The sequence below is a fragment of the Aspergillus nomiae genome (genome assembly GCF_001204775.2).
Source record: "Aspergillus nomiae NRRL 13137 chromosome Unknown contig00069, whole genome shotgun sequence".
Classification (NCBI taxonomy): domain Eukaryota; kingdom Fungi; phylum Ascomycota; class Eurotiomycetes; order Eurotiales; family Aspergillaceae; genus Aspergillus; species Aspergillus nomiae.
This window is the reverse complement of record NW_015378124.1, coordinates 1-26,218: the sequence shown is the minus strand read 5'-3', so window position 1 is coordinate 26,218 and position 26,218 is coordinate 1. Positions and strand designations below refer to the sequence as shown.

General features: G+C 48.3%; 7 protein-coding genes across 7 annotated transcripts; 4 read left to right on the top strand and 3 right to left on the bottom strand.

Annotated features, from left to right (window-relative positions):
• Positions 1 to 99: 99 nt before the first annotated feature.
• ANOM_004418 (mRNA-binding ribosome synthesis protein NOC2) lies at positions 100 to 2,439 on the top strand (the record flags this gene model as incomplete). Its single annotated transcript, XM_015549675.1, has 1 exon — positions 100 to 2,439. The coding sequence occupies one exon, from the start codon at positions 100 to 102 to the stop codon at positions 2,437 to 2,439; it is 2,340 nt and encodes a 779-aa protein (XP_015408729.1).
• A 459-nt stretch (positions 2,440 to 2,898) lies between these two features.
• ANOM_004417 (putative potassium transporter) lies at positions 2,899 to 4,927 on the bottom strand (the record flags this gene model as incomplete). The annotated part of the gene is made up of 4 exons (XM_015549674.1): positions 2,899 to 3,584; positions 3,656 to 3,824; positions 3,873 to 4,038; positions 4,092 to 4,927. The coding sequence occupies 4 exons, from the start codon at positions 4,925 to 4,927 to the stop codon at positions 2,899 to 2,901; spliced, it is 1,857 nt and encodes a 618-aa protein (XP_015408728.1).
• Positions 4,928 to 6,189: 1,262 nt separating this feature from the next.
• Positions 6,190 to 8,516, bottom strand: ANOM_004416 (molybdopterin cofactor biosynthetic protein; the record flags this gene model as incomplete). Its single annotated transcript, XM_015549673.1, has 2 exons — positions 6,190 to 6,965; positions 7,163 to 8,516. The coding sequence occupies 2 exons, from the start codon at positions 8,514 to 8,516 to the stop codon at positions 6,190 to 6,192; spliced, it is 2,130 nt and encodes a 709-aa protein (XP_015408747.1).
• Positions 8,517 to 8,913: 397 nt separating this feature from the next.
• Positions 8,914 to 11,527, bottom strand: ANOM_004415 (ABC-F family ATP-binding cassette domain-containing protein; the record flags this gene model as incomplete). The annotated part of the gene is made up of 7 exons (XM_015549672.1): positions 8,914 to 9,285; positions 9,348 to 10,442; positions 10,499 to 10,598; positions 10,647 to 10,839; positions 10,909 to 11,112; positions 11,205 to 11,394; positions 11,456 to 11,527. 7 exons carry the CDS (start codon positions 11,525 to 11,527, stop codon positions 8,914 to 8,916), a joined length of 2,226 nt encoding a protein of 741 aa, XP_015408727.1.
• Positions 11,528 to 12,778: 1,251 nt separating this feature from the next.
• ANOM_004414 (thioredoxin family protein) lies at positions 12,779 to 13,175 on the top strand (the record flags this gene model as incomplete). Its single annotated transcript, XM_015549671.1, has 2 exons — positions 12,779 to 12,801; positions 12,872 to 13,175. 2 exons carry the CDS (start codon positions 12,779 to 12,781, stop codon positions 13,173 to 13,175), a joined length of 327 nt encoding a protein of 108 aa, XP_015408726.1.
• A 1,251-nt stretch (positions 13,176 to 14,426) lies between these two features.
• On the top strand, positions 14,427 to 14,733 carry ANOM_004413 (general stress protein; the record flags this gene model as incomplete). Its single annotated transcript, XM_015549670.1, has 2 exons — positions 14,427 to 14,552; positions 14,605 to 14,733. 2 exons carry the CDS (start codon positions 14,427 to 14,429, stop codon positions 14,731 to 14,733), a joined length of 255 nt encoding a protein of 84 aa, XP_015408725.1.
• A 4,625-nt stretch (positions 14,734 to 19,358) lies between these two features.
• ANOM_004412 (uncharacterized protein) lies at positions 19,359 to 25,954 on the top strand (the record flags this gene model as incomplete). Its single annotated transcript, XM_015549669.1, has 3 exons — positions 19,359 to 20,667; positions 20,736 to 21,554; positions 22,254 to 25,954. The coding sequence occupies exons 1-3, from the start codon at positions 19,677 to 19,679 to the stop codon at positions 25,952 to 25,954; spliced, it is 5,511 nt and encodes a 1,836-aa protein (XP_015408724.1). The 5' UTR covers positions 19,359 to 19,676.
• Between the last annotated feature and the right edge of the window lie 264 nt (positions 25,955 to 26,218).

Below are 26,218 nucleotides of genomic sequence, written 5' to 3'. Positions count from 1 at the left end.
GTCTCTTCTAATTTGGTGAAAGACTTTCACCTCCATTGAATTTCCCCATTTTGTACATTTGTTCCCATCTGCACGGTCAGATTGGGGCTTTGCGACACAATGGCCGGAAGTCAAAAGAAATCCACCAAGAAGTTTGAGAAGAGGCATCTGAAGGATGTCCTCGAACGACGAAAGGCGGCTGCGAAAATCAAGCAGCGTAACCATCTGAAGGACAAGCGCAAGGCTGATAATGCTAAGGCACGCGCCGATGCTCATGATTCCGCAGACGAAAATCCGGAGGAAACGAAGAAACAGGATGCTTTTGCTCAGATGAATGTGGACGACTTCTTTTCGGGCGGTTTCGATATTGCAGACGCCGATGCCGGTCAAGCTAAGAAGGCTAAGAAGAAGGATGTCACCCCTAAGACTGGCAAGCGCAAGCGCACGGAAGAACAGAAAGGCGAGGATGAAGATTCTGCAGCAAGCAGCGGAGAGGAAGACGGTGTCCCATCAGACGACGAGGCGGCCTCGGACGCCAGTGGAGCCGACGATTTCGAAGCGCACAAGGACCAGCTTGAAGCCCTGAAGGAGAAGGATCCAGAATTCTATAAATACCTCAAGGAGAATGACGCCGAGCTCCTGGACTTCGGTGACCATGGTGATCTTGCGGAAGTGGACGAGCTGAGTGAAGCGGAGGAAGAGCAGCCAGCGAAGAAGAAAAAGAAGGCTGCCCGGGAGGAGGAAGAGGAACCGACAACCGACAACACACTCACCATTGCCATGGTAAAGAAATGGCAAAAGCTGATGGAAGAGCAGAACTCAATTAGAGCAATGCGACAGGCTGTCCTCGCTTTCCGGTCTGCCGCCTACCTCAACGACGTTGACGCCCAGGAGCAAAAATACTCTATCAGAGAATCCGATGTATACCATGAAGTTCTTGTTACCGCCCTTGGCTCTGTTCCTAGAGTTCTGTCGCATCATCTCCCCGTCAAGGAGACTGCCTCCGGCAAAGTCAAGGTGTCTATGGATTCGAAGAAGTTCAAGACGCTTACGCCTCTTATCAAGTCCTATACCTCCTCCGTCCACCAATTGCTCACGAATTTGTCCGATGCACAGACACTGAAGCTCACACTCTCTTCTATTGAACCTATGCTTCCTTACTTGCTTCAGTTCAGGAAGCTCCTGAAGGTTCTCATCAAAACCATTGTCGGTATCTGGGCCGATGTGTCCACTACGGAAGCCACACGTATCACCGGATTCTTGCTGTTACGGCGTCTCATGGTTATCGGAGACGCTGGGCTGAAGGAAAGTGTCCTCAAGGCCTCCTATGAGGGTGTCGTGAAGGGCAGCCGGAACACCACCGTCCACACTCTGGCCGGCGTGAACCTGATGAAGAACTCCGCCGCCGAGCTGTGGGGTATCGACCAGAACGTGTCCTACACCGCGGGCTTCAACTTCATCCGCCAACTTGCCATCCATCTCCGCAGCAGCATCACAAACACCTCCAAGGAGTCCTACAAGACAATCTACAACTGGCAGTACGTGCACTCGCTCGACTTCTGGTCCCGCGTTCTCTCGCAGCACTGCGATGGCCTCGCCGAAGCCAAAGCCGGCAAGCAATCCGCCATGCGCCCCCTCATCTACCCCGTCGTCCAAATCACCGTCGGCGCGATGCGACTCATCCCCACCGCAACCTACTTCCCTCTCCGCTTCCAACTCACCCGCGCCCTCCTCCGTCTCTCCCGCTCCACAGGAACCTACGTCCCACTGGCCCCGGCCCTCCTCGAGGTCCTCAACCTCGCCGAGATGCGCAAGCCCCCGAAATCAAGCACCCTGAAACAACTCGATTTCAACACCGCCATCCGCGCCCCGAAATCCTACCTCCGCACCCGCGTCTACCAAGACGGCGTCGGCGAACAGGTCGCCGAGCTCCTCTCCGAGTTCTTCGTCCTGTGGACCAAGCACATCGCTTTCCCCGAACTCTCCGTCCCCATCGTGGTCTCCCTGAAGCGCTGGCTGAAGCAGGTCAGCTCGCGCTCCGGAGGAAACAAGAACGCCAAGATCAACCAGATGATCCTTCTTCTGGTGCAGAAGGTTGAGGCTAACGCCCGCTGGATCGAAGACCGCAGAACCAGCGTCACTTATACCCCGCGCAACCGTGCCGAAGTGGAAAACTTCCTCAAAGATGTCGATTGGGAATCGACTCCGCTCGGCGCATTCGTCAAGTCTCAGCGGAAGATCCGTGAAGAGAAGGCTACCCTTCTTGAAGAGGCGAGACGTGAAGAAGAACAGCGGAGAGCCGAGGAGAAGGCTGCTGATAAGGAGGATGTGACGATGGGTGGCTTCAGTGAGGGTGATGAGGGTAGTGAAGATGCCTCCTCAGATGGTGAAGAGGAGGAGGAGGAAGAAGAAGAAGAAGAGGACGAGGACGAGATGGAATTCGAAGAAGAGGAGGATTAGATGATGCTTTTATCGCCATTTATATTGTATCAGTGATGGCACTATTTTCCCCTATATCAGGTTCCCCGTAGCTATTTCAAGACATGTTTTCTTTTACTCTGATGTCGACGTATACAAAAGTTGAAATGCATAGGTACAATCTACGCAATAACGCATCTCGAATGCCAAAAACATCTTATATGTGATAAAATCTAACAAATGAACTAATATAAGAACTCAAAAACAATAAGCCAAGCAAAGACAGTAAATAACATCAAGCAAAACATACAAAACACAGGATAATTCAAATATTCCAATCTGTATCAACAAACTTTTATATACGAGAAGCGACAATTTCACCATGGTCCCATGTGACACACATTGCATCGAATCCACACAGTCTCACCACGCATAGAAACCTTAGCGGTGCCAATGTCACATAGGAAACGTACGGCATGATGTCTATAGTATTAAGAAGATTTAAACAGCGCCAACAGGCATTCTGTCTGCACCCCAGGCAAGAGTTTTCTCCCGTCTCATCGCAGCATCTTCCTCTTCAGCCCAGGCGAGGTTATCACTCGGCAACATGATAGCCTGATCGATAGCGACGGGAAGACCGCGATGACGTCCACGAAGTGTAACTGCTGCCAGGATCAATTTGCTAATGGTGTGCCAGCCGCCGCAGAACGAGCTGTTCCTGCCGGGGATGCCGACGCTAACGCCGACGCAGCCGTAGGCGGAGACAACTTCAAAGATGATGTTGAAGGTGGAGTAGCTGACAGGATCGCGATTGAAATTGGGCGATTCAGCGATGGAGATAAAGAGGACTGCTAGGGCAATCCACCAGATATCGTGGCTGAGTTGCGAACGCAGTTGTTGGTGGACAAAGTAGCTGCGCGAGGCTTCGGCGGTGGGGACATCCTGGCGTCCGAGCAGGTGGTGTCGCACGAGACCCATGAAGAGACCTTGTTTGGCTTGGCCTTCGGCTTCGGATTTTGGGTCATCGTGGGTGTAGATGCCCAGGGAACGTTCTTCGTAGACATTGGTGTTTCTCATGGTCACCAGCACGGGGAATGCCGACACATACATCATGAGAACGTATAAAACGAGTAACCCTTGTCGGAGTCCGGATATAGTTACTACGTAAAACCCTCCAGAGCGTACAGCTGCAATTTTTTCAAACGTTAGTTACATAAAAAGCGTAGTTGGTAACTAGAATCAGCAGCGAAGCACATACCTAACGCTTGGAACAAACCGTCCAGGACTCGATAGCCTGGTGGCAATTCCTCGATTTCTGGATTTCCAATTGCGAGTATCTCGAAACCGGCCCAATCAATGGCATTTAGAACAATGATGGTTCCCAGCAGATACCATGTGTGGCGTCTTGGGAAAAGATTTGTATAGACCTAATCAATTAGCAAGTGTACTCTGGTGACTGCCTTCCATGTGCATACCCTTCTAGGATGATCAAGGATAAAGTCTAAGGTAACCTTCCATGTCTTCCATGCCGGTCGGTCTGGGACCATGCATCTCAATGTCCAGATTATAAATCTCAAGAAGCAGGGATAGAGAGTGTTTCCGGCAAGAATTAGCAAACCCATTGTGAGAAGTGGATACACACTGCTACGGTCAGTACATTGCAAGGCCGTAAAAAATGTCGGTGAGATACTCACTTCTTTTGTAGTGCAGTCATATTGGCATCCAAAAGGGACATACCGCTGTTCACAAATGCAGAAACAGCGAAGAAAGCGCCTGTCCAGAAAGGTGATAGACCGTTTTCCCGAGATATATCTGGATGATTCGCTTCGAGCCATCCTCCCACGCCGATGATACCGATGATCAAGAACATCAGCCAGTAAAGGGCGACTATCACTGCTAAGAACGAAACTGCCTTGTATTCGACTCCACCAAGTCTCTCGCGTTCGTCGGGGGTGAGCCCATGGAACTGAGAGTTTCGGGAGATAACGCCTCGGGACGCGAAATACTTTTGTGTTCCTTGGATCATGCCCTTCAGCCGTGATATCTCACTCTCCTCTCGTAGAGGCAGGTTTGGGATGGCATCTCTCGGATGATTATTCAGGTCAGGTCGGGCGCCAACGCCCACCATGGGGAACACTCGGTGGTGTTGAAGGTGCGAGCGTGTTCGTGCACCAATGGTTTTTTGATCATCTTCAGCCCAGTTTATATGGTCATCGCTGGTCAAAGAAGTTGAGTTCTCTACGGGACTGGCTTCAGTTATGCCAGGTGCCTTGTCACCATGGCCGGCATCCATGTTTAAGGGCTGCACATTGGCAACCTTGGAGTCCGCTCCATCTAGTGGAATGTTCAAGCCAGGTGTGGGACATGACTCCCTATCTTGAATCAAATTAATTGAAATCCCTTTGAATTTTGATTCAAAAGCCCTTTTCCTCACAAATAGAACAGTGATCGAGATGAGGATGGCATGCCCCAGCATCAGGAGCACAAAAAGGATGGCTTGCTGGAAAGTAGTCAATGAAGACAAGTCCATCTGGCGAAAGGGTTATTAAATGCATTAAAAGAATAGAAAGCCAGCCCGAGCAGCTAAAATCTCCGGCGTGAAAAGAGAGACATACAGTATTCAGGCCAGCGCCTGTAATAGCGCTAACACACATGAATAGCGCATCAGCATAAGAGACACTGAGGAAAGGGTTCGAAGCTCCCCAAAATATGACACTGAAGACCAATGATGTAATGATAAAATAAGCATAGTGTAGCGTGATAAAATTCAACGGCGGTACCACCGCCATAATAATTCGACCAAGAGGCCGAAGCGAGCCTCGTGCTGCATTGATCACAAAGGTCAACGAGGCTCAATCAAATAGATTGGACTATATATATGATAGTCGATATAGAGCTCATGAGCTGGAGGAAGAGATAAGGAGAGATGATACTAACAGGAGAACATCCTCAAAAGGCACAATGTAGTATCCCGTTAACCCGGCATGCAAGGGGGTCGAGTAATGCAGCTCCAGTATGATCGTCGTTTCAGGAAGCCTCTCGGACCTCAGATAGCGAATTGATAAAGCCGATTCTGTTGCAGAAACGGGGCGCACACCACTACCCGCAAGGATGTTGATGAAATCTCTGATCTATCTTTAGTCTTGTTCGATAATGCATTTCGGTTCCGGATAATAACTGATGAGACGTGGTGGTTAATGACGACGTGCAAAAGTCGACCGTGTGGTGTAAGTTTGGAATTGCGTCGGTGGTAATATGGCTATCCGTGATTGAGTTTACTCGTATGGATGTATAGGGTGCCGATGTCAAGCGGATTGATATAGACGGTGTCAAAAACTTCTCTCACAGTTTGCTTTTTGTGAGCTGAATTCTTAATTGGGGATCAAACAGGGGCAAAAACGTGTGTTATTCCATTTCAACTGAGCCTTGCGTGGCGACAAATGATCAAGGGGTAGATAAGTAAGTGAAGAAAAGCTGACAGATGACGGAGGGGGGAGAAGGATGAATAAAGAAAATATTTAAACTTGGGAATAAAAAGCAGCGGTGGGACGGAACCAATTAACGGCCTTACGATCTGCACGCTTAACCCCGCTTGGCGTAGTTTCGAGAAGGCTAATAGCCTTTTTGGATTATAGGGCTGTTGGAAAGTTACCGCATTGGATCCATTGCATCCTGAGGTTTTCTGGTACCTTGATTACCAAAATAAATCCTCCGTCCCCTCTTGTTTCATTTTCATTTTTTTTAATTTGGAATGTTCTTTTTTATTACTCCGCACCTGACCTCGTTACTACATCAGATCCCTGTTCCAGGATCGACTTGCTCTTCTCGGATCCAGTGGCCACTTTTCCCACCCTTCTTTTCAAGAAGTTTCACCCCATCAATCACCATTCCCTTATCAACTGCTTTCAACATATCATAGATCGTTAATGCAGCTCCCATGGTCGCGGTCATCGCCTCCATTTCCACCCCAGTGCGGCCAAGGCAACTCACAGTGGCCATGACGTGCATTGCACCGTAGTTCAGGGACGGATCGATTTCATTCCGAGAGGGTAATGGGTCGACAAGTTTGACATCCACCTCGACCCCTGTGATTCCAATGCCTGGGTGGCACAAGGGGATAATATCCGGTGTCTGCTTGGCAGCCATAATACCAGCGATACGGGCGACACTGAACACATCACCCTTTCGTGTCCCACGCCCTTCTCGAAGTAGCTCCCACGGGCGTGGCTTAGAAAAGCGCACAAGGCACGTCGCTGTTGCGGAACGTTCGGTAACAGCCTTTTGGCTGATCTTAGTCATATGCACATTTTGCGAGGTGTTGAGATGAGGTAGATCCGGGTCAGAATCCGTAGGAAGTGACGTCGCAGTTCCCTGGCGTTTGAAATCGGACGGTTCCGTTTCCGACGAGGCGTTCCTACGATCGCCATGGTAATAACGGACTTGGCCCGAACGAGGGGAGCCGAACTGGAGCAAGGGTGTCGGAATATTGAACCACGGCCTTTTTCCCGCAGATGTGGCCCATATTCTAGACTGCTCTGAGCCTGTGAGTGTCCTTATAGGTCCATTATCTAGATCTCACCTATCAGCATCGCTCTCGACAGCCAAGATCATAAATACAGAAGCTCCCTACAGCTGAGCCACCACCGTTGGAATACCAATGAAGCGAAACGACACCCCAGCTTATGCATTAATCATGATTCGTAACATCACATTGATTCGCCAGACAGTTGTGAGAGGAACGAAAACAGAGGTTGCGCCTACCCACCAATGAGAATCATCGGCCTATTCTTCATATTTTCCAACTCGCCCATGCCAGCATGCTTGGCCTTCTTTCGTTTGACAGCCATGCCGATAATGTCAAGCAGCTCTCGTTCTCTTTCGTCGACCAATCCACCCTCCTCATTAATACGAGCGGCTTTGTCCGCAGCCTCAAGTAGTTGCAATTTATTCATTGTAGCCTCGTCGATGGGTTCTCCATTGTTCGCTTTCCGGATAGTGTCACGTAGCGATACCTCGGCATTGCCAAATAAGCAAACCTTCAAGTTTCCGTCGGATGTGATGCGTAAACGATTGCAAGTTCCACAAAAGTTATGCGTCATGCTAGTGATAAAACCAACGCGACCCTCAAACCCAGGTACCCGATAAGTTTTACTAGTGTCATTCTTATGGCCCACCACCTTTTCAAGGGTTGGATACTTCTCCCGGATAACCGCCAGCATTTCCTGGTACGACAGCATCTTCTTTTGGTTCCATCGGTTGCCATCGAATGGCATATATTCGATAAACCGCACTTCGATAGGGCTCTCACGCCCCATCTCAACGAACGGGATAATCTCCCGGTCATTGACCCCACGCATTACCACACAGTTCACTTTCAATTTAATCCCTGCCCCCATCTTATTTAGTTCCAAGATTTTATCAATGCTTTTCATTACAGCATCGAACCCCTTCCTTCTCGTCATGATTTGGAACTGGAAGGGATCTAAAGTATCGAGACTGAGATTTACCCCAGTCAACCCCGCCTCAACCATAGGCTCCAGTTTCCGGTGCAAGGAAATTCCATTCGTTGTGAGACATAGCTCACGAAGCCCGTTGCGTCGTAGATCGCCGATTGACTGCATCAAAGGAACAATATCCTTCCGAACAGTAGGTTCACCGCCCGTTAAGCGGATCTTCGTTACCCCTTGCGAGACAAAAAGGGAGGACAGGTACACTATCTCGGGGGATGTGAGCAGGCGAGCCGGTGGCGAAAGCTCTACGCCTTCTTCCGGCATACAGTATACACATCGGAGGTTGCAACGCTCGGTGATGCTGATTCGGAGATAGTCATGTTGGCGGTTGAAGGTATCCGTCAAGAAATCGGAAAACGGCTTCGCGGTTTTCAAGGCAGTCCATCGCGAGGAAGGTTTTGAAGTCGAGGGGTCAGAAGTGGGGAAATAAGTGGCGGGGAGGGGTTTCGTGTCATTCTGTTCATTCTCTGCAGGCGAGGGGGCCGTACTGTAGTGCGAAGCTGCTTTGTTCCTACCGGTCGATATCTGTCGGAGGTGGGTGCGGGGATACCGTCGAAGGGATGGTAGAGAGGCTGTCAACCCGCGCCGCGACAGTAAGAATTCAGTCATGATGGGCAGGGATTAGGCGAAGCGGTGACGCAAGCCCAGCTGTTTGCAGCATATCAGTAAAGAAGAGGGAGTGGCGGGCATTTGGGTCTTATAGGGAGAAGTTTCTTGGTCAAGGCGGAAGGAGGGGAATTGGATCATTGGATCCCAAGAAAGCTTGCTTATCATCATCGAGTCATCCCCTGGCCTTTCATTCGCTGGGAGGCGACTTCTCCGCAGAGCTAACTCATTCGGAGACGTCCGCCCTGTTCACCGGCACTCCCGTAACCGGGTCTAGCCGAGTTGGGAAGTACTACCACTAGGAGTCTAGTGAATTCCGCTACTCTATACAAGTATGAAGAATGATAGAAATTATATACGATGATGCCATTCTTTCTCATAAGAGTATAAAATTGGCACACTACCCCTGCGCCGGAAGCATCTTCTGCACCCGCTTCACCAGGCTTTGTTCAAACTGCTCTACCCCTTTGCTCTGTTCCTTGAGCTTTCCGCCCTTTAGGACATACACAGCTCGTCTCCGACTCCGACTCTCGTCCGTCTCTTCGTCAACACCCTCGAAGTCATCGTCCAATTGATGCTCCTCGTCACGTTTGCCTTCGATAACCGAGCGGACCAGGAACCGATCATGCGATACTAAGATGATGGCCCCGTTGAATGAAGATAGAGCAGTTGCGAGGGCCGTAACAGTATGGAAATCCAAATGAGTAGTGATTTCGTCCAAGACAAGCAAATGCGGAGAATTCCAAATGACTTTCGCCAACGCCAAACGGACCTGGTATCGAATTTGATTAGCTTATGTTTGTTTATGGATATTTGTGCGTCGGTTATGCTCACAAGTTGACCGCCTGATAGTCGAGACACAGGCACATCAGAGGCGATTCGGCCCTGGAGACCCAAGCTTGATAGCAAACCCCTCAACTGACCCTCACCCATTATCCCATCAGTTGCTTTAGACATAAAGCCTAATGCAGTTAAACTGGGGTCAAATTGACCCTGTTCTTGCAGGTCCTCTATTGAGTGCTGAGAATAGTAACCGAGTTTTAGTCTCGAATGTGTTGATACCTTTCCCTTGGTTGGCAACGCATTTCCGACAAGGACCCGGATCAATGTGGACTTTCCGCATCCATTGAGGCCCATGAGGCCAACTCGATCCCCCATGTGCATGACAAGGTCCACTCCATCCAATACTGGAGCTCCATTCGGCTGATACTTGAATACAATTCCTTCTGCAGAAATCAATGGACCTGGATATCGCAGCTCTGTAGCGTCAGGTAGAATTATCGAAGCACCCTTTTCGTCTGTCGGAACCTCGATCTCTTCTCGAGAACTCGAATGCCATCCAACCCGGTCTCGATTCAGTTTGAACCGCCCTCCAGTCGCACTCACTTGGACGCCCATCCTGTCATCCAGCTTCTTTTGCCGCGACTTAGCCATACGTAACTTGTTATCATCGTTTGTTTTCTTCCCTGTCTTGGTTGTTTCACGGATGGTTGCTTCCATGTGAGCAATCTGGCGCTCCTGGGCCTCCTTCATACGACCCCAGTACAACTTTTGCTCTTCGAAATCCCTCTCGTAGGCCGACAAATTACCTTTGAAGTATGTGAACTTCTGATCCCTTAGAATGACAATCTCTTCGCAGACGGCATTTACGAAGTCCCTATCGTGGGAAACCAAGACTATAGTGGTTTGCGATGAGTCCTTCAGCTGCCGAAGATAGTTCTCAAGCCAAACTACTCCTAGCAAGTCCAAGAAATTTGTCGGTTCATCGAGGATCATGAAATCCGGGCTTTGGATAAGGACACCTGCCAGCATGCATCGCATACGCCAGCCTCCGGATAATGTTAGGAATGGTTTATCGAACGTGGTCTCTTGGAAGCCTAAGCCAATCAAAATTTGACGTGCCTGTTGCTCAATATCGACCAGTTTCATCTAGTTGCGTCAAACTCAGTGACTGTCATTGTTTTTCTAATTACTACCATACTCACCGTCTCGAACTGAGCTTGAAGATCTTGCAATGTATGCACCGCAGCCTGCGTATCTTCCTTGACAGTATCGACATCGATTGATTCTTTCTCCTGGTTCAGTCTATAGAAATCAGGCACTGGACAGTATCTTTCGACGGGGGCGACTTACATTTCTAGTGAAGCTTGGAACTTGTTCTCAGCAGCTTTCAGGTCCTTCCGCGCTTGTAAACCTCTGGCTCCACTCTTCAAGCTCGCATTTTTCTGGGCGAGGAACAGGTCTTTTTCAGCCTTGTCATGACGGACTCTGCGAATAGCGCTGACCGGTTGCAGCGGATCATCCGTCTCGAAGCTTTTAGACAGGACTTATATAGTGTTTTATCAGATGCGATGTGAAAGGTAGAGCAGATTCAGTAGAAGAATAGGTAGCTTACAGTTCATCTTGTGGACCAATTCACTCCGGGAATGATCACTGCTCAAAACATATTGAAGGACTGTCTTGTTTTTGTTTTCTGCTTCCTCAGCGGCAAAGTCCTTGAGGTCCTCTTCCGACGCGGTCTCTGTCTGTTGCAAGATAGCTATACGTGTGGAATGTGGGATGCCAGGGACGAGTTTGTCCGCCATAGCTCGTAGGAGCGCTGCAGGTAACATATATTAGCTTAACCGTGTCACCAGCCTCTATCTTAATGCTCTTCTTCTGTGCGTGTTAGATACGGGAAGCAATGCTTACTCGACTTTCCAGTCCCATTTCGACCTATCAGCCCATAATGCACGCCTGCCTTCAACCGCAGATGAGCATCTGAGATAAGCTCTCTGGTATCTGGCTTGCTCTTGGATTTTCCTTTGAGCGTTGACTTCGAGGGACCCTCCGGAGTATCCCGTGATGAATGGACGGCGATAGTGAGGCCCTCTACGTCAATCTGTAGAATAAAACTATCAGTCCATGACGGTAAAGAGGAATTTTGTAGCGGAGTAGGTTACCTCCTGAGTCGGCCTATCATCAAGCAAATGGAAGCGAGTCTGTTTGCAAGTTGCGAGAATAGACGACTTCATGTTCAAATAGCTACCAAGTTTCGCGTATTTCACTTCGATACACAGATGGCAGGACAAGTTCAAAGGAGACTTTGATGGGGTAGAAAATATAGTTCATGGAAAGGACAGCTTCATTACTATACATGCTACTCTACATCTCATATAAGTAGCAGCCCAACTAGTAAGGGGTAGCATTGAGATGAATAGTGCATTCTTTGGAACAAACATAATACATAAAACTTCATTCTCCACCAGGTATACTGAGTCACTTAGATGATCACCTTGAAAAATGTTGTCAATGAAACCACAGAGCGAACGTCGGGGTCCCGAAAAGGAATAGCCGCTTGTCACTGGCCTGAGGAATCAACTGGTGGCTCAAGCTCATAAAATGGTTGAGTCGTTTGCCGAGGTCGCCTGTGCGCTTTTTATGTGGCAAGGTGGATTCCATGACTCATGAATGAGTCATGGTACTCAGTGGAATGAATCGATTCAGTCTACTAAACAGTAGTTGGAAGCGTGAGGTAGATATGCGTGAATAGCAGTTCATCGTCCACGCTGAAACTGCATGGATCTCCAACATACAACTACAGGATGAAATTTAGACGCCAGCTGATGGAACTTGTATGGCCTATGCTATATAGTCACCTACAATCCCTCCATAAATGACGATTCTGTATCTTCAGTATTGACCTCCTCCAGCACTCCTACTTCTACGCCGGTAGGAGGTACTGTCTTTGCGCCAAAGCCCATCTGCCTTCCTACACATCTAACACCGTTCGCTAATGCTGAATGACTATAAGCATTTGCAAGAAAGTCAGCAGAACTTCAGAGTTTTAGTCGACAAAGGATTGTTGAACAAGGCTATTGGCTAACTCAGTATCTTCTCCCTTCTATTCATTATGTGAAGACAGCTCAATGGCGTCAGTGCAGCTGACGGCCTGACCGACAACCCACCGTCAATCGACTGATCGTCCTTTCTGTTGCCGTCTACTGGAATATTGATTTTCCCAGCTGAGAGCTGATGGTGCAAAATCGCGGCTGAAGCGGGGTCCTGCGGGGTACTCTTGGGCATTACCGCCGTGCACTGGCCGCTAGAGCTGAAAAATCAAAGAGATAGATAGCAGATGCTGTCTAGACAAAAAAATATAAATTGAAAGTCCGACCAGATCACTTTCACTCTCGTGTCCAACCTCCCCATCTTACCAAGCCCTTCGATTCTATTATAACATAGAATTTATTTATCGTGAACCTTCAGAGAATCTTTTGCCCACGATGCCTGTTCAAGAGATTACCTCGTAAGTAGTGACAAAAACTCTTTTCTCTCTCAGACGAGTTTACCCAGTACTAACGGTGATACTACGGTAGGTTCCAACAGTTCCAAGACCTTATCAACGGTGATAAACCCGTTGTGATTGATTTCTGGGCAACATGGTGTGGACCTTGCAGAATGATATCCCCTGTTTTTGAGGCCTTGTCAGAACTCGCGGAATTCGCAAACGTCGGATTTTATAAAGTTGATGTCGATGCACAAGAGCAAATTTCCCAGGAAGTCGGCATTAGAGCAATGCCAACCTTCGCACTTTTTCACAAGGGTGCCAAAATTGACGAGGTGGTGGGGGCCGATCGTAATAAATTGCAAAGTGTTATTCAAAGCGCAGCTTCTCTCTAAAGCACTAGCAAGACAGTCCGTATTGCCTGTGTTGTTCTATGGGGCTGGCTGGAGCGAGCAAGGGAGGCACAACTGATTGTATCTAATACTAAATGCCTTTATCAGATATCCCGCTGAAAATGGCTATATGGCTTTTTACTCCTGATCATTATTCAGCACCTTTGTTTAACAATTATACTGCTGGCAGACAGAAGTCTCGGGCCTTATATATATACAAACCTCAGAATGAAGAGACTAGAGCCTTACATGGCCCTAAGTCACAGCGCAGAATCTACTCCTATAAATATCTCTTTAGAATTAAACAGAATGCGGGTCAAGCTTATTATATAAGTGAAAGTTAGCCCGTGCCTTACCGTGTGAGTACTAGGGTGTCTTGACAAAGGGCGTGTTCACGGTTAGAGCCTCATTCCTTGTAGTATACATGTACAGGTTCATATCGGCCAGTAAGAGTCCCATACTAGTATGAGAGGTTCAGACAAAGACTATATTATATCTTCTGTATACACTCATCGTTAGTTCTTTGTACTGATCCGCAGTGCTAAGAATGACGTTGGTAATTCCTTTGCCATATACTACAATCGAAGATGCAGCTAATCAGGGTCAACGAATCTCGCTTTTGGACTTGCCACTTGATCGCCATGATACAGCAGTCACGTAGATTGTCAACAATATACAAATTAGCAGCATGTTCTAGATCTTAAGAAAGGACCATGACGATAGAGCCCAGATCTATCTGTATTGCAGCGAGTGTCCTATCATCACAGATACACATACATAGCAGAACAACTACAATGGAATAATAGAATTGAGTTTCCATTCGGTAAGTTACGTGAACTCAAAACAGTCGAGCGAGCATTCTAGTTCATGCGTGATACCTAAATATTACACATTCGACGTTATCATGATGATATAGCTTCCCGAGCCATGTTTGCAATACAGCAAACCGTGGGGCCACGGACGGACCTCCAAGGCGATGGTAGATTGTTTACCAAAACCAGCAGTAACCATGCATCTCTAACCAGATATTGTACTATCTCTTGCATCACAAAATGGTCATATCTACTGTGTAGCAAGACAGACGTCAAGCGGGTATAGCATGACCTCATATCGCTTTTACATAGGGACCCGAGAAGTATAAGAATGGCAGAATCGAGCCTCATCGAGAAGTGATTTATCGAAGCAAACCATAGCAACACTGATCAAGGGTTTTCATTTACCAAACCTTTCTTATATCTAACCCATCAATTCATAATGGCCTCAAACACGAACCCCGGAAACTTCAGCAACCGTCCCCACGAGGAGGTTGAGAACATTGCCCGCAAGGGTGGTCAGAGCTCCCACTCAGGAGGTTTTGCCAGCATGGACCCTAAGAAGCAGGTAGGTTTCTCATCGATTTTAGTACTCTCATAGATACTTATCTATCTGTCAGAGAAACATCGCTTCCAAGGGGGGTCAGGCTTCGAGCGGAAGCTTCCAACCTGGTGACCCTAGAGCCCGCGAAGCCGGTCAGAAGGGTGGTTCGAGAACTCAGTACGATGTGGACCAGCCCGAGGAGTAAACATGTCGTCTCGGATGATAGGTTGTTACCATACTACTCGCGTGTTTGATGATATAATGTTGTATATTTTACTGTACCTTGAACGAAACTCTGTTAACATGACAATGTGTCTTATGAGACAATCAACACCGGAAACGGCATCTCATTGCCTTCATATTCTTCTTTTGAAGCTCCTGTAGCATTATGAATATCCCTCATACTGAATGCCATCATTATGTAGTAGACATTAATAGAAATATGATGTCCAACCGACGTAGGAGTCTCCACATCAACCAACCACGGCCAATAGACGTCAGCAGTGCATCACCACGAATTGTCCGTTTTCGATCAAGAAACAAACCCCAAATTATCATCAGATGTCAGTTTTCTTCAGCTTGGTTGATATTCTTGGGATGGTATGTAGTGGCAATCAAGAAATGGTGTTGCCTTCCCGAGAACTACTACACTGCCACACTTGAGCAGCTGCTTTTAGAATTAGCTTACGACATGGTGGCCAGCATATACGAGCTACACCCACGCACCACTGGTTAATCTTACTTTGTATTTATTTTTGGCAATGCTGCAAGACACAGTTTTTGGGTTTTATGCTGGAACAATGGTACAATATTCTTATCCAACCCGTGCGAGTGACATGACTCTAAAACCTTAAGATCTCCGACGGTACAACCGATGTTCACCCGATGGATGTACATACATACATATCGCGCATAATTCGCACCACGGTTTTTTGTGTTACCTACATAGTATTAAGCCATATGCTTTTTTTGAATGCTAGTATATACTTTGACTTGTCTGGTAGACGATGTACAAACGTACAGATATACGTAAATAGTATATATATTGTGCTAAAATAGTCAATTTCTATAACCACCGACATCGAGGTTCTAGCCCTCACACCATAGTCCAGAGAGCTCTTTGGTGCCCTCCCTAACTGTGACGACGCAGTGGCTGTCGTGTCGCTGACATTTCTATACTTTAGTATTACTATAGAACCAAGGCCTCTAGGCACCGAGGTCAACCATCGGCTTATTACCTCTTTCAACACATGTAGAAGCTAGACTTGTGCCAAAACTGTGTTGTTGGAGTCTCCCGCGGGATCACATTGCCCAGCAATTACGGGTCTGACGCGGCTAGTTGAACAGACTATTTGTTTCTATACTTGGTTTTGAAAACACCTGGAATAGACCGTGAGCTGTGTGTCGTGTTTGACAGGAGATGCTTGTATTTGCATGTGTGTGTAATAGTCACTTCTAATATTACCATGGCACCTCCGGATCTCACCAAGCTACAAGAATTTATCGATGTGTGTTCTCCCGTAGTGCGTAAACACTTGCGGCAACACCATGTTTCAGAGATGCATACTGAATCAATACTCAAACGGATTCTACCTGCCCTCGCCGGACCGACCGTCATGGCGCGGAGAGTTCTGACTCAAAAGATTCCCTCATATCAAGAAGATTCACATACACCTCCTCGGCGAAGGCTTCTTAGTGGATAAGGATAGCTCTGTTTATTAATATGTTTACGTTTCAAATCCTGGGCTTGTCTGAGTCTCCCAGATTTGATCCGTTGAAGCTCCGTATAATATTGCATTTTTATCTTTCTAACAGGGCTGCTATTGTTGCTACTAATTTGAATTAAACAATAGAGCTAAATAATCATTGTCACAGATCACTGGATGGCATGTAGCTGATTGACGCCGCCCTGGAAATAGACATAGTGCTGTAACTGATGAGAAACCCACAAGACTCTCCCATATCCGATGCTCTAGTTTGCTGCAGGAGTTTCTGCTAATGTTACAACGCCCAATAGATTGACAGGGAGGGCCTTGGCTCTATTGGCAACTATCCCTCTTAGTGTTGGTTACCAATAGTGGAAGCTATAGTTCTCTTTGAAGTTGCGCACGAGACAAAATTCCTCCCCGCTAGGGCTAAGACTTTCCTTAAAAGGATCGTTTGCTACACTAGTAGGTAGTACTAACCTACGGAGTAGAAGCCGATTATCTTATCTATAAACATATCCATGCTCAACAATAGTTACACTCGGTTACTGGCTAGCGTTAGCCAACCTATTGATCATCATTGCCAGTTGAATCCTTAGCTTCTCAATCAGAGTGCCGAAGCCTTCTAGCCAACTTCTTAGGGTAAACTATAACACTTCTAAGCACTGCCCCTGGAAGAAAGTTGGAAGAGGCTAAACAAACTATAGAAAAGACTTTTTCTGCGGTATTTTTGGCCCATGGGGCGGCAATTCTCCGGAGTGAGCGCGAGGTGTTGGTGCAATGGCTTGACAGTTATGTATCACACTCCTTTTTCTTTATTTTTTTTTTTATTTTATTTTTATTTTTATTTTTTCTTTTTTTGCCCCTTGTAACAAGTTGTAGAACTGTGGCTTTGGGCGGATAAGAAACACTATCCACGTATTTGCTTGAGGCGATTGAGTCCAGCCTTATGGATATGGCCTTTTGCTTACGCGGTTTCGGAAAATCTAGGCCATTGTCTGTTATAGGGCCGGCTGTCAAAGGATTGGAAAGCCGGAGATATCGCATGTATGATACCAAAAGAGGATAATTCGACCGGGGAGCTCTCCTTTCACAGTTTCAGAGTGTTCCAAGGAAAATAGCGTGCTATGACTAGATTACAGAGCTTACGATCTATTTTCCATGCCTCATACTGATGAGAAACATGAATTTTACATCAATTCCACGGCATTCTAGATTCCTGAGGTCTTAATTTTCTTTGGTACTCCGTATACTCCGTGGAGAGACCGACAGGTATGTAAGTAGTCAGCGGAGCGAAATCGGACTTCCCGCTGGTGGCGCCGGTCATGGTCCGCCAGGGGTGCAGTGTGGGAAAGAGCTAACTTAGCGGCATGCGGCCCAACCTAAACGGAGATGATTCCAGCTGAGCAGAAAAACCAGACCGGAAGATGGCCGGAAGTCCCATGGCCCAATGGTTGACAAGTCGTGCAGCACATCCAAGTCCACACGGGCGAGACGCCCACCTTGGTGGGAAAACCCTAACCGGAAGGGGTTGGCGAAGGCATTATGCCCCATTTTATTCTCCAGGGGATAATCAGTTAGCGTGTCGAAGAAGGGTAGGGGCGTTTGCATAAGTGGCTATGCCGTTGAACGGGAGAGTCTCTTAGGTCTATGCCAAGCTTTGCTTCCGGTGTTGATGATCCACCGAAACCCACTGGAAAAATTTCCACCAGCGACTAAACACTGAAAAGTGAGGATCAAGCGGGTTCGCTTCGAGAGTCGAGAATCAGCCGTGATTGAATCATTGTTTTTGTAGAATACCCGCCGATGGTGGACGAGGAGGGCATCTAGAAGGACCCCGGTGGTTAATTGGTGGTTGTTGTACGTTATTGCGTTGACTCGCCTTGTTTGGTTATCTGAATCGGTTGCGGTTTTGAAACACTGGTTGGTATGTGGCCACCATTCCTACGGAATTGTATTTTGACGTCAAGTCACCACCAAGTCCACATTCCAGAGAACGGAAGTACACTTTTCCACCACAACCATGTGAACATGTGGATGTTGGAACACCACACATAGAGGTCCTTTTCCAAGAAGGGAGAGTCAAACTGTTGACGGGAACTTGTTTCTGATGAAATGGCTGTTGTCCAGTAGACTTTAATTGGTCTATGTGAGCGCCACAGGCGTCACAAGGGAGAGAACTTAGATATCCTAAATGGACGTTTTGAGAGGGTCGGCAATGGAACGAATTGTACAACTCCCACTTGCCGGGACTCTTAGTTAGCTCGTACAAAGTACCCTAACAATACCTGAAACGGAAAAGTGTCACAGAAAAGATAGGAGTGAAAAAAAAAGAAGTAGTAAAAGAACAAAAGTTAAATAATAAATAATAAAATAAACAACTAAAAAATTAGAAAATTAGAAAATTAGAAAATGGAAAATGGAAAATAATAATAATAATAAAAATAAAAACTAACTCACTGCATGGGAGGCAATCGAATTGCCTTGCCTAACAAGGGGGACGGTCAACCGCCCTCCTGGGAAATGCAGAGCGATGTGTGCTACGCTCTACCTTCCTTCTTCTATTGCACTCTCTTTAATTACTCCGTACTTGCCTCGCTAACTCGAGTGATACCCGTGACTAGGCAACGGGGGCTAACCTGGGTATGTGCAGTGACTGACTACAAGTTGTTACTTTGGACTATTGTTATTTACCTAGAGAGCATTGAATTTTCCCAAACAAGACAGACAAAGTTAATCAGAATAACGCAAAATAGCCTAAACGTTCCATACTCCGTAGAAGCAGTAAACAAACATTAGATCTTATCGAAGATCCCCGTCGTCTGTATGTCCACTTAAGTTGGTCAGGAAGGACGGGGCCAGTCAGGGAACGAGTGGATTCCCAGGTAGGGCACAGGAACCCCGAAACCCTAGTCGGACGTCCTACAGACGAATCACGGCGTCCGATGAAGTGGGGGGTTGGCTGAGTCAGCGGAGGACGCGCAAGCCGGGTGAACCTGATTTCTATTCCTGGCGTGGAGAAACGTCCCACTCGGTCGATTCCCCTGGCGCCTCCCTTCCACTCTTGCTCGGGCGCGAACTCCATTCTCCTCTCTCCCTTCCCTTCCCTCTCCCTATTGTTGCCAACTCTTTCTTAACCTACACATCTATTCCATTTCCTCTCCATCATCGTCGATCTTCTATCCCACCACAACACACCATCGCTTCTTTTTCCTCATCCCCACTGCGTACCGTGGGTGATCATTTTCTTGTGCTTAGCCTGTTTTCGTTTTTCACCTCGCTTCTTAATCTCCCTATTAGACTCGTACACCACCTCCACCTCGTCTCTCACTATCGTCCGGGCCGATCGAGTGTTGTAATCCACCAACGCCCACTTTCCATCCGACCTTAAAAAGAACACCGTCCCCTCAATTCTCCCCGGGGCACATATATCATACACATCATGGCCACATTAGCGGAACATCCGGTCGTCGCCCCGTCGACATACGATCAGGATATCGATACTTTCCTCAACCTCGATCAACTCACGTATACCACATCAGAGCCAGCCCGGCCCAAGGCGGCCCTGGCTCAACCATCCATCCCTCCTACAGAGTTCAACGCTGGGGATCTTCGAAGCGCCAATTTCGCTGCAACGGGTCAATCGCCGATTGCTTTTCAAGGCCCGAGCCACCAGTATGACGAGCACAAGCAGCAGACAGGTCTTCCTCCCGGTGCCCTGGCTCAAGCAATGACTTTCAACCAAATGAACGGAATGGGGTACGGTGGCGCCAGCCCTGGCTACATGATGAACGCCGACATGTTTACTGGTACTCAGCTGAAGCGTGAGGACGCTTCTCTCGACTTCAACGCAATCCCGAGCCGTAACCCTTCAGAGATGGACCTGGAGTCCGATAACATGGGTACGGTTCCCGGCTATTTCTTCTCACCAAACCCCAACAAGAGCCAATTCGTCGACCCCAGCGCCCTCGGTGGCCAGGAGGTAGTCCCCGTTGGTCCATCTACCCAGGTCGGTCGCATGTACCCCGGAATGCATCAGCAGCAGGCTGCGATGGCCAAGGCGGCTCAACAACAAAAGCATCATGAAATGATGCGCCAGCAACAACAATTACAGCAACAACGTCGGATAGAAGAGCAGATGCAGAACAATGGAAACCCTCAGGTCCAGCCCCCTCGTAACACGAACCCGATTGTGGAAGAGCGCATCACTCGTCTTTTGCAGCAAATGAGACAGTCCAGCACCTCGAGCTCGCCGTCTGACTCCCCTAGCCCCTCTGTCTTGCCTCAGATGGCCAAGGCCAAGAAGGATGAACAGGATATGGACGAAGACGAGAGACTGCTCGCTAGTGAAGAAGGCAAGAAACTTAGCAGCAAGGAACGCCGTCAACTTCGTAACAAGGTCTCTGCTCGTGCTTTCCGGTCTCGCAGAAAGGGTACGGATTTTTTTTTTTCTTTTTCTTTTGAATGCTCGTCTATGATTTGGTAAACTAATTCGTCACAGAATACATCGGTCAACTTGAGAGCGAGGTTGCCGCAAGAACCAATGAAGCCCATGAGTTGCGCCTCCAGAACCGTGCTCTGTATGAGGAGAATGCTCGTCTCACCGATCTTGCCCGCATGCTTCTGTCCTCCCCCAATTTCTCCCAGTTTCTAGATGAGATGTCCATCAACGGGGTCTCTAGCTCGGCTCAGCCGCAGCCGCCTCAGCAACAACAGCCGCAGCAACTGCAGTCTCAGCCCCAACCCCAGCAGCAGCCAACTATGCAGCCCAGCATGCCCAAAGACACAAACCACGGTCATGGAGCCCAGGAATTCGCCATGCAACAGAATCCTCAAGTCGGCATGGTTGTTGTCCCTAACCAAGGACTCGACGTGGCTGCTATGAGCATGAACAACGCTGGCTGGAACTCCGGCATTGATATGAACTACAACCCATCGGTGTTCGCTGTTTTGGAAGTCCCTGAGCCCTCGATCATCGATACCGAAATTCTGTCTGGCAAGTCTTCCAGTGTTGGATCCTACCTTCCTGAGATTACGGATTCCAAGAACGAATTGCCCGTCTTCGATCGTATGCCCATGTCTGAGGAGGCCAGCGTTGGCGTTGAAAACCCAGATGTTGAATTTGACGAATCGGATCCTGCATTTGCTCTCTTCGCCGACTCTCCAGCTACTTCTCAACAAGAGTCGTTTGATATCTCCTTCAACGGAGTTGAGTCAGAGAAATCTGCACATGCATTCGAGTTGGTGGTCGAGAATGAGTCCCGCGATGCAGAGAGCCGTTTCTCTTATCTCTGTCACAGCATGGAAGCAGCTTTCCAGCGTGTTTCCATGGTCACCTCTCATCTCTCATGATTCCCCATGTCGCACCTAAGCAACTTCAGATTAACTTAAGAATTTGTAAAGTTCGTTCTTGTCATGTTCTTCCTTTTAGGCGGTTCGGCTACCTGAACCTGCGTCCTTGTAGACACAAATACCTTTTCCTTTGTTTATGATCCTGTGACTATATATATTGTCTTGACTTGCAACTCCGCTAGTTTCACCCTATTCTCTTTCTTTTCTATTTTGGATTCTCCTCGTTTCATTCTCCCTTTCATTGCTGGGTTTGATGGAGTCAATTTGTCGAAATCGTTCAAGGTGGGATCGGGATTACAGGCCTTTGGTGTTCTTCTTTTTTCATCTTTTTTTTTTGCAGAATTGGATACCTTCTGGACTGGCTACTAGGAACCAAGTTTAGTTAACTGTGAATACATCACGAAATTCAAAAGTTACGGTCGATCACCTTCTAAGTCTGACAACGTTCAAGTATTACTAGTACCTACCTAGAAAGTCATGTGCAGTGCTGCAAACTGGTGTTTGTCGCCACTAGAGAAGACCTGAGGCTCTGAACTGCTCCAGACTCAACTTCACCCCCAAGTTGTGTTTTTCCTTTGCTACAACCAACTTCGCCACCTCATCGCGTCGCTCATCCTTTGAGATGACTGTTCTTTGCATCTCATCCTAACTAATTCTTTTTCCCTAGCCAAGTTGGCTACCCTTCCTCCCGCCCGCGGGCTATTATTCAAAGCCTTTCGCGGAAACGTTGCCCCATCTATAATAGCCCGCTCTCCAGTTCCTTTCAGAGCTCCGTTTTCCCGACCGTTTTGGCATATTCCCAAAGCTGCATCCAAACCGAAGTCTATTAAACCGAAGTCCATTAAGCCAAAGGACTCGATATCAAAAAGTCCTGCTTCCGCTAGTTTCGCTAGATCAAAGCCCCGACCCAAATCACATCCGTCGAAATCGACCGTTCCTCCCACGAAACCCTTACCCACACTGAAAACCGAGCCATATCCACTCAAACGGGATACATTTCTTCTCCGAGCTCCGAGACTTATTACGCGACGGGGATCGAAAAACTATTTGCTATACAGCTCGAAAACTCACAAGCTCTCAGGTTTCGATTTCTTGCCGACCCCGCCTGTCGGACAGAAGCCCATGAAGTTCTTCTACCAGGTCATCACGACTCCCACGGCCGATACTCCCGGCACGACCGTCGCGCTTCAGTTCCCAGAAAAGCGGTATTTCTTCGGACAGATCTCCGAAGGAACTCAGCGGGCATGTACGGAACGTGGTGTTAAGCTCTCGTACCTCACCGATGTTTTTCTCACGGGTCGCATGGAATGGGGCAATAATGGTGGCTTGATTGGCGTGATCCTTACGCTCGCAGATGGTATTGCCAGTGCGAATACTGCCCTGGAGGCTATTGCCCGTGAGAAGGAGGCCCGCCTACAAAAGTCTGCAAAGTCTGACAAAAAGCCCCCTGTGAAGGCCAAATTGGAGCATGGCGTGCCCTACGCCGTCCAGGATGGAGAGGCGGTTGCGCAGCGGGGGACCTTGACAATCCATGGTGGTAGGAACCTCACGCATACCTTAGCCACCGCTCGGAGATTTGTGTTCAGGAAGGGTATGCCGGTCTTCACGCGGGAATATGATAGTGAGAGTATGGCCAAGAAAGAGTCTGCGGAGGCAGAAGATCCTTTTGAAAAACCCACTTGGTCTGATGATAATATCAAGGTATGGGCTATGCCTATTCGTCCTCCCACATCTTTGCAGCCAAAGGAAGTCCCCCGTGTTGCCCCGCAAAGCCCGAGGAAGAGGAGCCTTGATGAATTCAGAGAAGAAGTTACTGCTCAGGAAGCGATTGACCCGCGCACTCGCGACCAAATAATCAGGCAATCGGTTATAACGGACATGTTCAACTCCACATGGAAATTGGATGCTTTGGTTGAAACCCCTTTGGCTGAGGTTAAGATGCCCGCGGTCATGTTTGTTCGCAATCCAGAGACCAGGGCGCTTGAGCAATACACGGGCCCTGCTCCGGGAAGCAATGAACCGCTGCCTGACATCAAGGTTTTCGTACGCCAGCCTTGGCCAGGCGCAGCCGTTGAAAAAATTCCTCCCACTACCTGGTGTGATGAGGCTGTTTCTTATATCGTGCGGAATCATGATATCAGAGGCAAGTTCGATCCCAAGAAAGCGGCGGAGTTGAAGGTCTGTAAAGGCAAGGACTTCGGACGTTTGACGAAGGGCGAAAGCGTGATATCCGAAGACAAGCAAATCATCACGCCTGATATGGTTCTAGGCCCCCCACGACTTGGAAAAGGTCTAGCCATCATCGATCTTCCTAGTTCAGAGTACGTGGAGAGTCTGATTAGTAGGCCGGAATGGAAGTCACCTTCTGTCACCACGAACCTTGAAGCATTTATCTGGATACTAGGCCCCGGAGTCGGAGATCATCCACGGCTACGTGAGTTTGTCGCCAGTATGCCCCATTGCAAACACACTGTGTCTAGCTCGGACTATTGTCCAAACTACTTGTCTATGGGCAGCATTGCCGGGTCATCTGTTCGTATGGCGCAGTTGAGGCGTGACAATTATCCAGTACCAGTACATGACAATGTGAGCCTTCCGCAACCAGGGACACGCACTCATGGTTCGGAGGTCACAGTGAGAAATGTGCAGAATTCGCCATTCGAAGCAATTGAACCTGGCCTTATCATTGACATGGAGCCTAATTTTGGCATCAACCGTTCTGAGGTTGTCCCACGGTTCAATGCAATTGAGGCAGTGCAAAGGATGCCTGTGGCAGTCCAGAAACGTATGAGTACGATCGATAAGCGAGTCAAAAAGGAAGAATTCGAGGAAAAGCTGCGGCAGTTCCGGAAAGATCTTCCAGGAGCCGATGCGGAGATTATCACCTTGGGTACAGGTTCTTCTTCTCCTTCCAAATACCGTAATGTTTCCAGCACCCTCGTTCATGTTCCTGGTTACGGGTACTATCTGCTTGACTGCGGTGAGAACACGCTTGGTCAGCTGAAGCGCGTTTTCGAGCCCGAGAAATTGCGGGAGGTTCTACAGGACTTGCGAATGATCTGGATTAGCCATCTACATGCAGACCACCATCTCGGTACTGCTTCTGTCATCAAGGCATGGTTCCAAGAGAACTATCCGAATGGAGATTCGCAAACAAGTGCTATCGAGAACGACATGTCCAAGATTCTCAAGGAAAAGCGTTTGTTCCTTGTCTCTGAAGAAAACATGATCTGGTGGTTAGAAGAGTACGCAAGCGCTGAAGATTTTGGCTTTGGAAAAGTGACTCCCTTGTCCGCCTATCCCGTGATTCACAACAGGGCACTGCGGACTAAGTTTGTGTACCGACATTGCCGTGCGGATGGCTCATTCTCTAACCAGGAAGTTGAAAATGCAAACCCCCGTAGTACAGAGCTTAGCTTTGACAGCGAGTCATCTCCGCTCACGCCACTTCTCCGCGAAGCCACAGGTCTTGCCGATCTCTTAACCACAAAGGTGTCTCATTGCCGTGGCGCCATGGCAGTCTCACTTGTCTTCCCGAACGGCTTCAAGGTCTCCTTCTCGGGTGACTGCCGACCTTCCGCTAGCTTTGCCGCAATTGGACACGGCTCCACCGTTCTCATCCACGAAGCCACCTTCCAGGACGACATGGGAGTATCGGCTATCGCGAAGAAACACTCTACGACATCCGAAGCCCTAGAAGTTGGCCGCAGAATGGAAGCTCGCGCCATTCTCCTCACCCACTTCAGTCAACGGTACCAGAAGGTCGCGCACGTAGAAAAGAACCACCCGCCCGCCAAACGCCAAGAGACCGTTGTCCAGCCCGAACAACCCGACATCCCAGACAACGAACCGGAAGAGGCCTCCCAAGCGTCAACCTCCAATGGGAACGTTCCTTCCTTCTTTGCCACCATCAAGGTAGAGGAAAAGCCGCAGATAAAGGTTCCTGTCGTCGCCGCCTTCGACTACATGCGCATTCGCGTTGGCGATATGCCCGTCGCGCAGGCGTACGCGCCGGCAGTGGAGAAACTCTACGACATCCTGGAACGCACTTCGGAAGAGGGCTCCGAGAAGCAGCGCCAGGAGAAGGAGAAGCAGGAGGCTGCCAAAATGCAAGAGAAGATGAGAAGAAAGGCCAAGCACGAGAAGAAGTCGAAGGCTGGTGCTAGCTTGGCCGATGTGGAACCTACACCTGCTGTTCCTGCCGAAGAAATGGATATCGACAAGAAGTCACCGGTCAAGCGTCACTCGGCCTGGAGTGCCAGCGAAAGTGAAAGCGGCTGGAGCACCAGTGGCAGTGATAGTGAAGCTGAGGTGCGTGTGAGGCGCAACAGCCGCAGTCCCAGCAGGACTGTGAAGCGTTCGAGTTAGAGATAAAGCAAGATACACTTATCGTTACATACCCTGTATCATATCAATATCTGACGTGCTTTCAAGAGGTACATAACTAGTATATGGAGGTAAAAGTTTTGGTCAATGGACAGGTTTTCTGTCCTGTCCGGGTACATATATTATTATTATTAAGCTGGGACATAATACAAGAGAAATGAAGGCGTCTATAGTCTATGTAGTCTCTGATAAGATCACGATGTGCGTGATTCTGCATTTCCTCGTTTTCTCTCTTTCCAAAAAAAA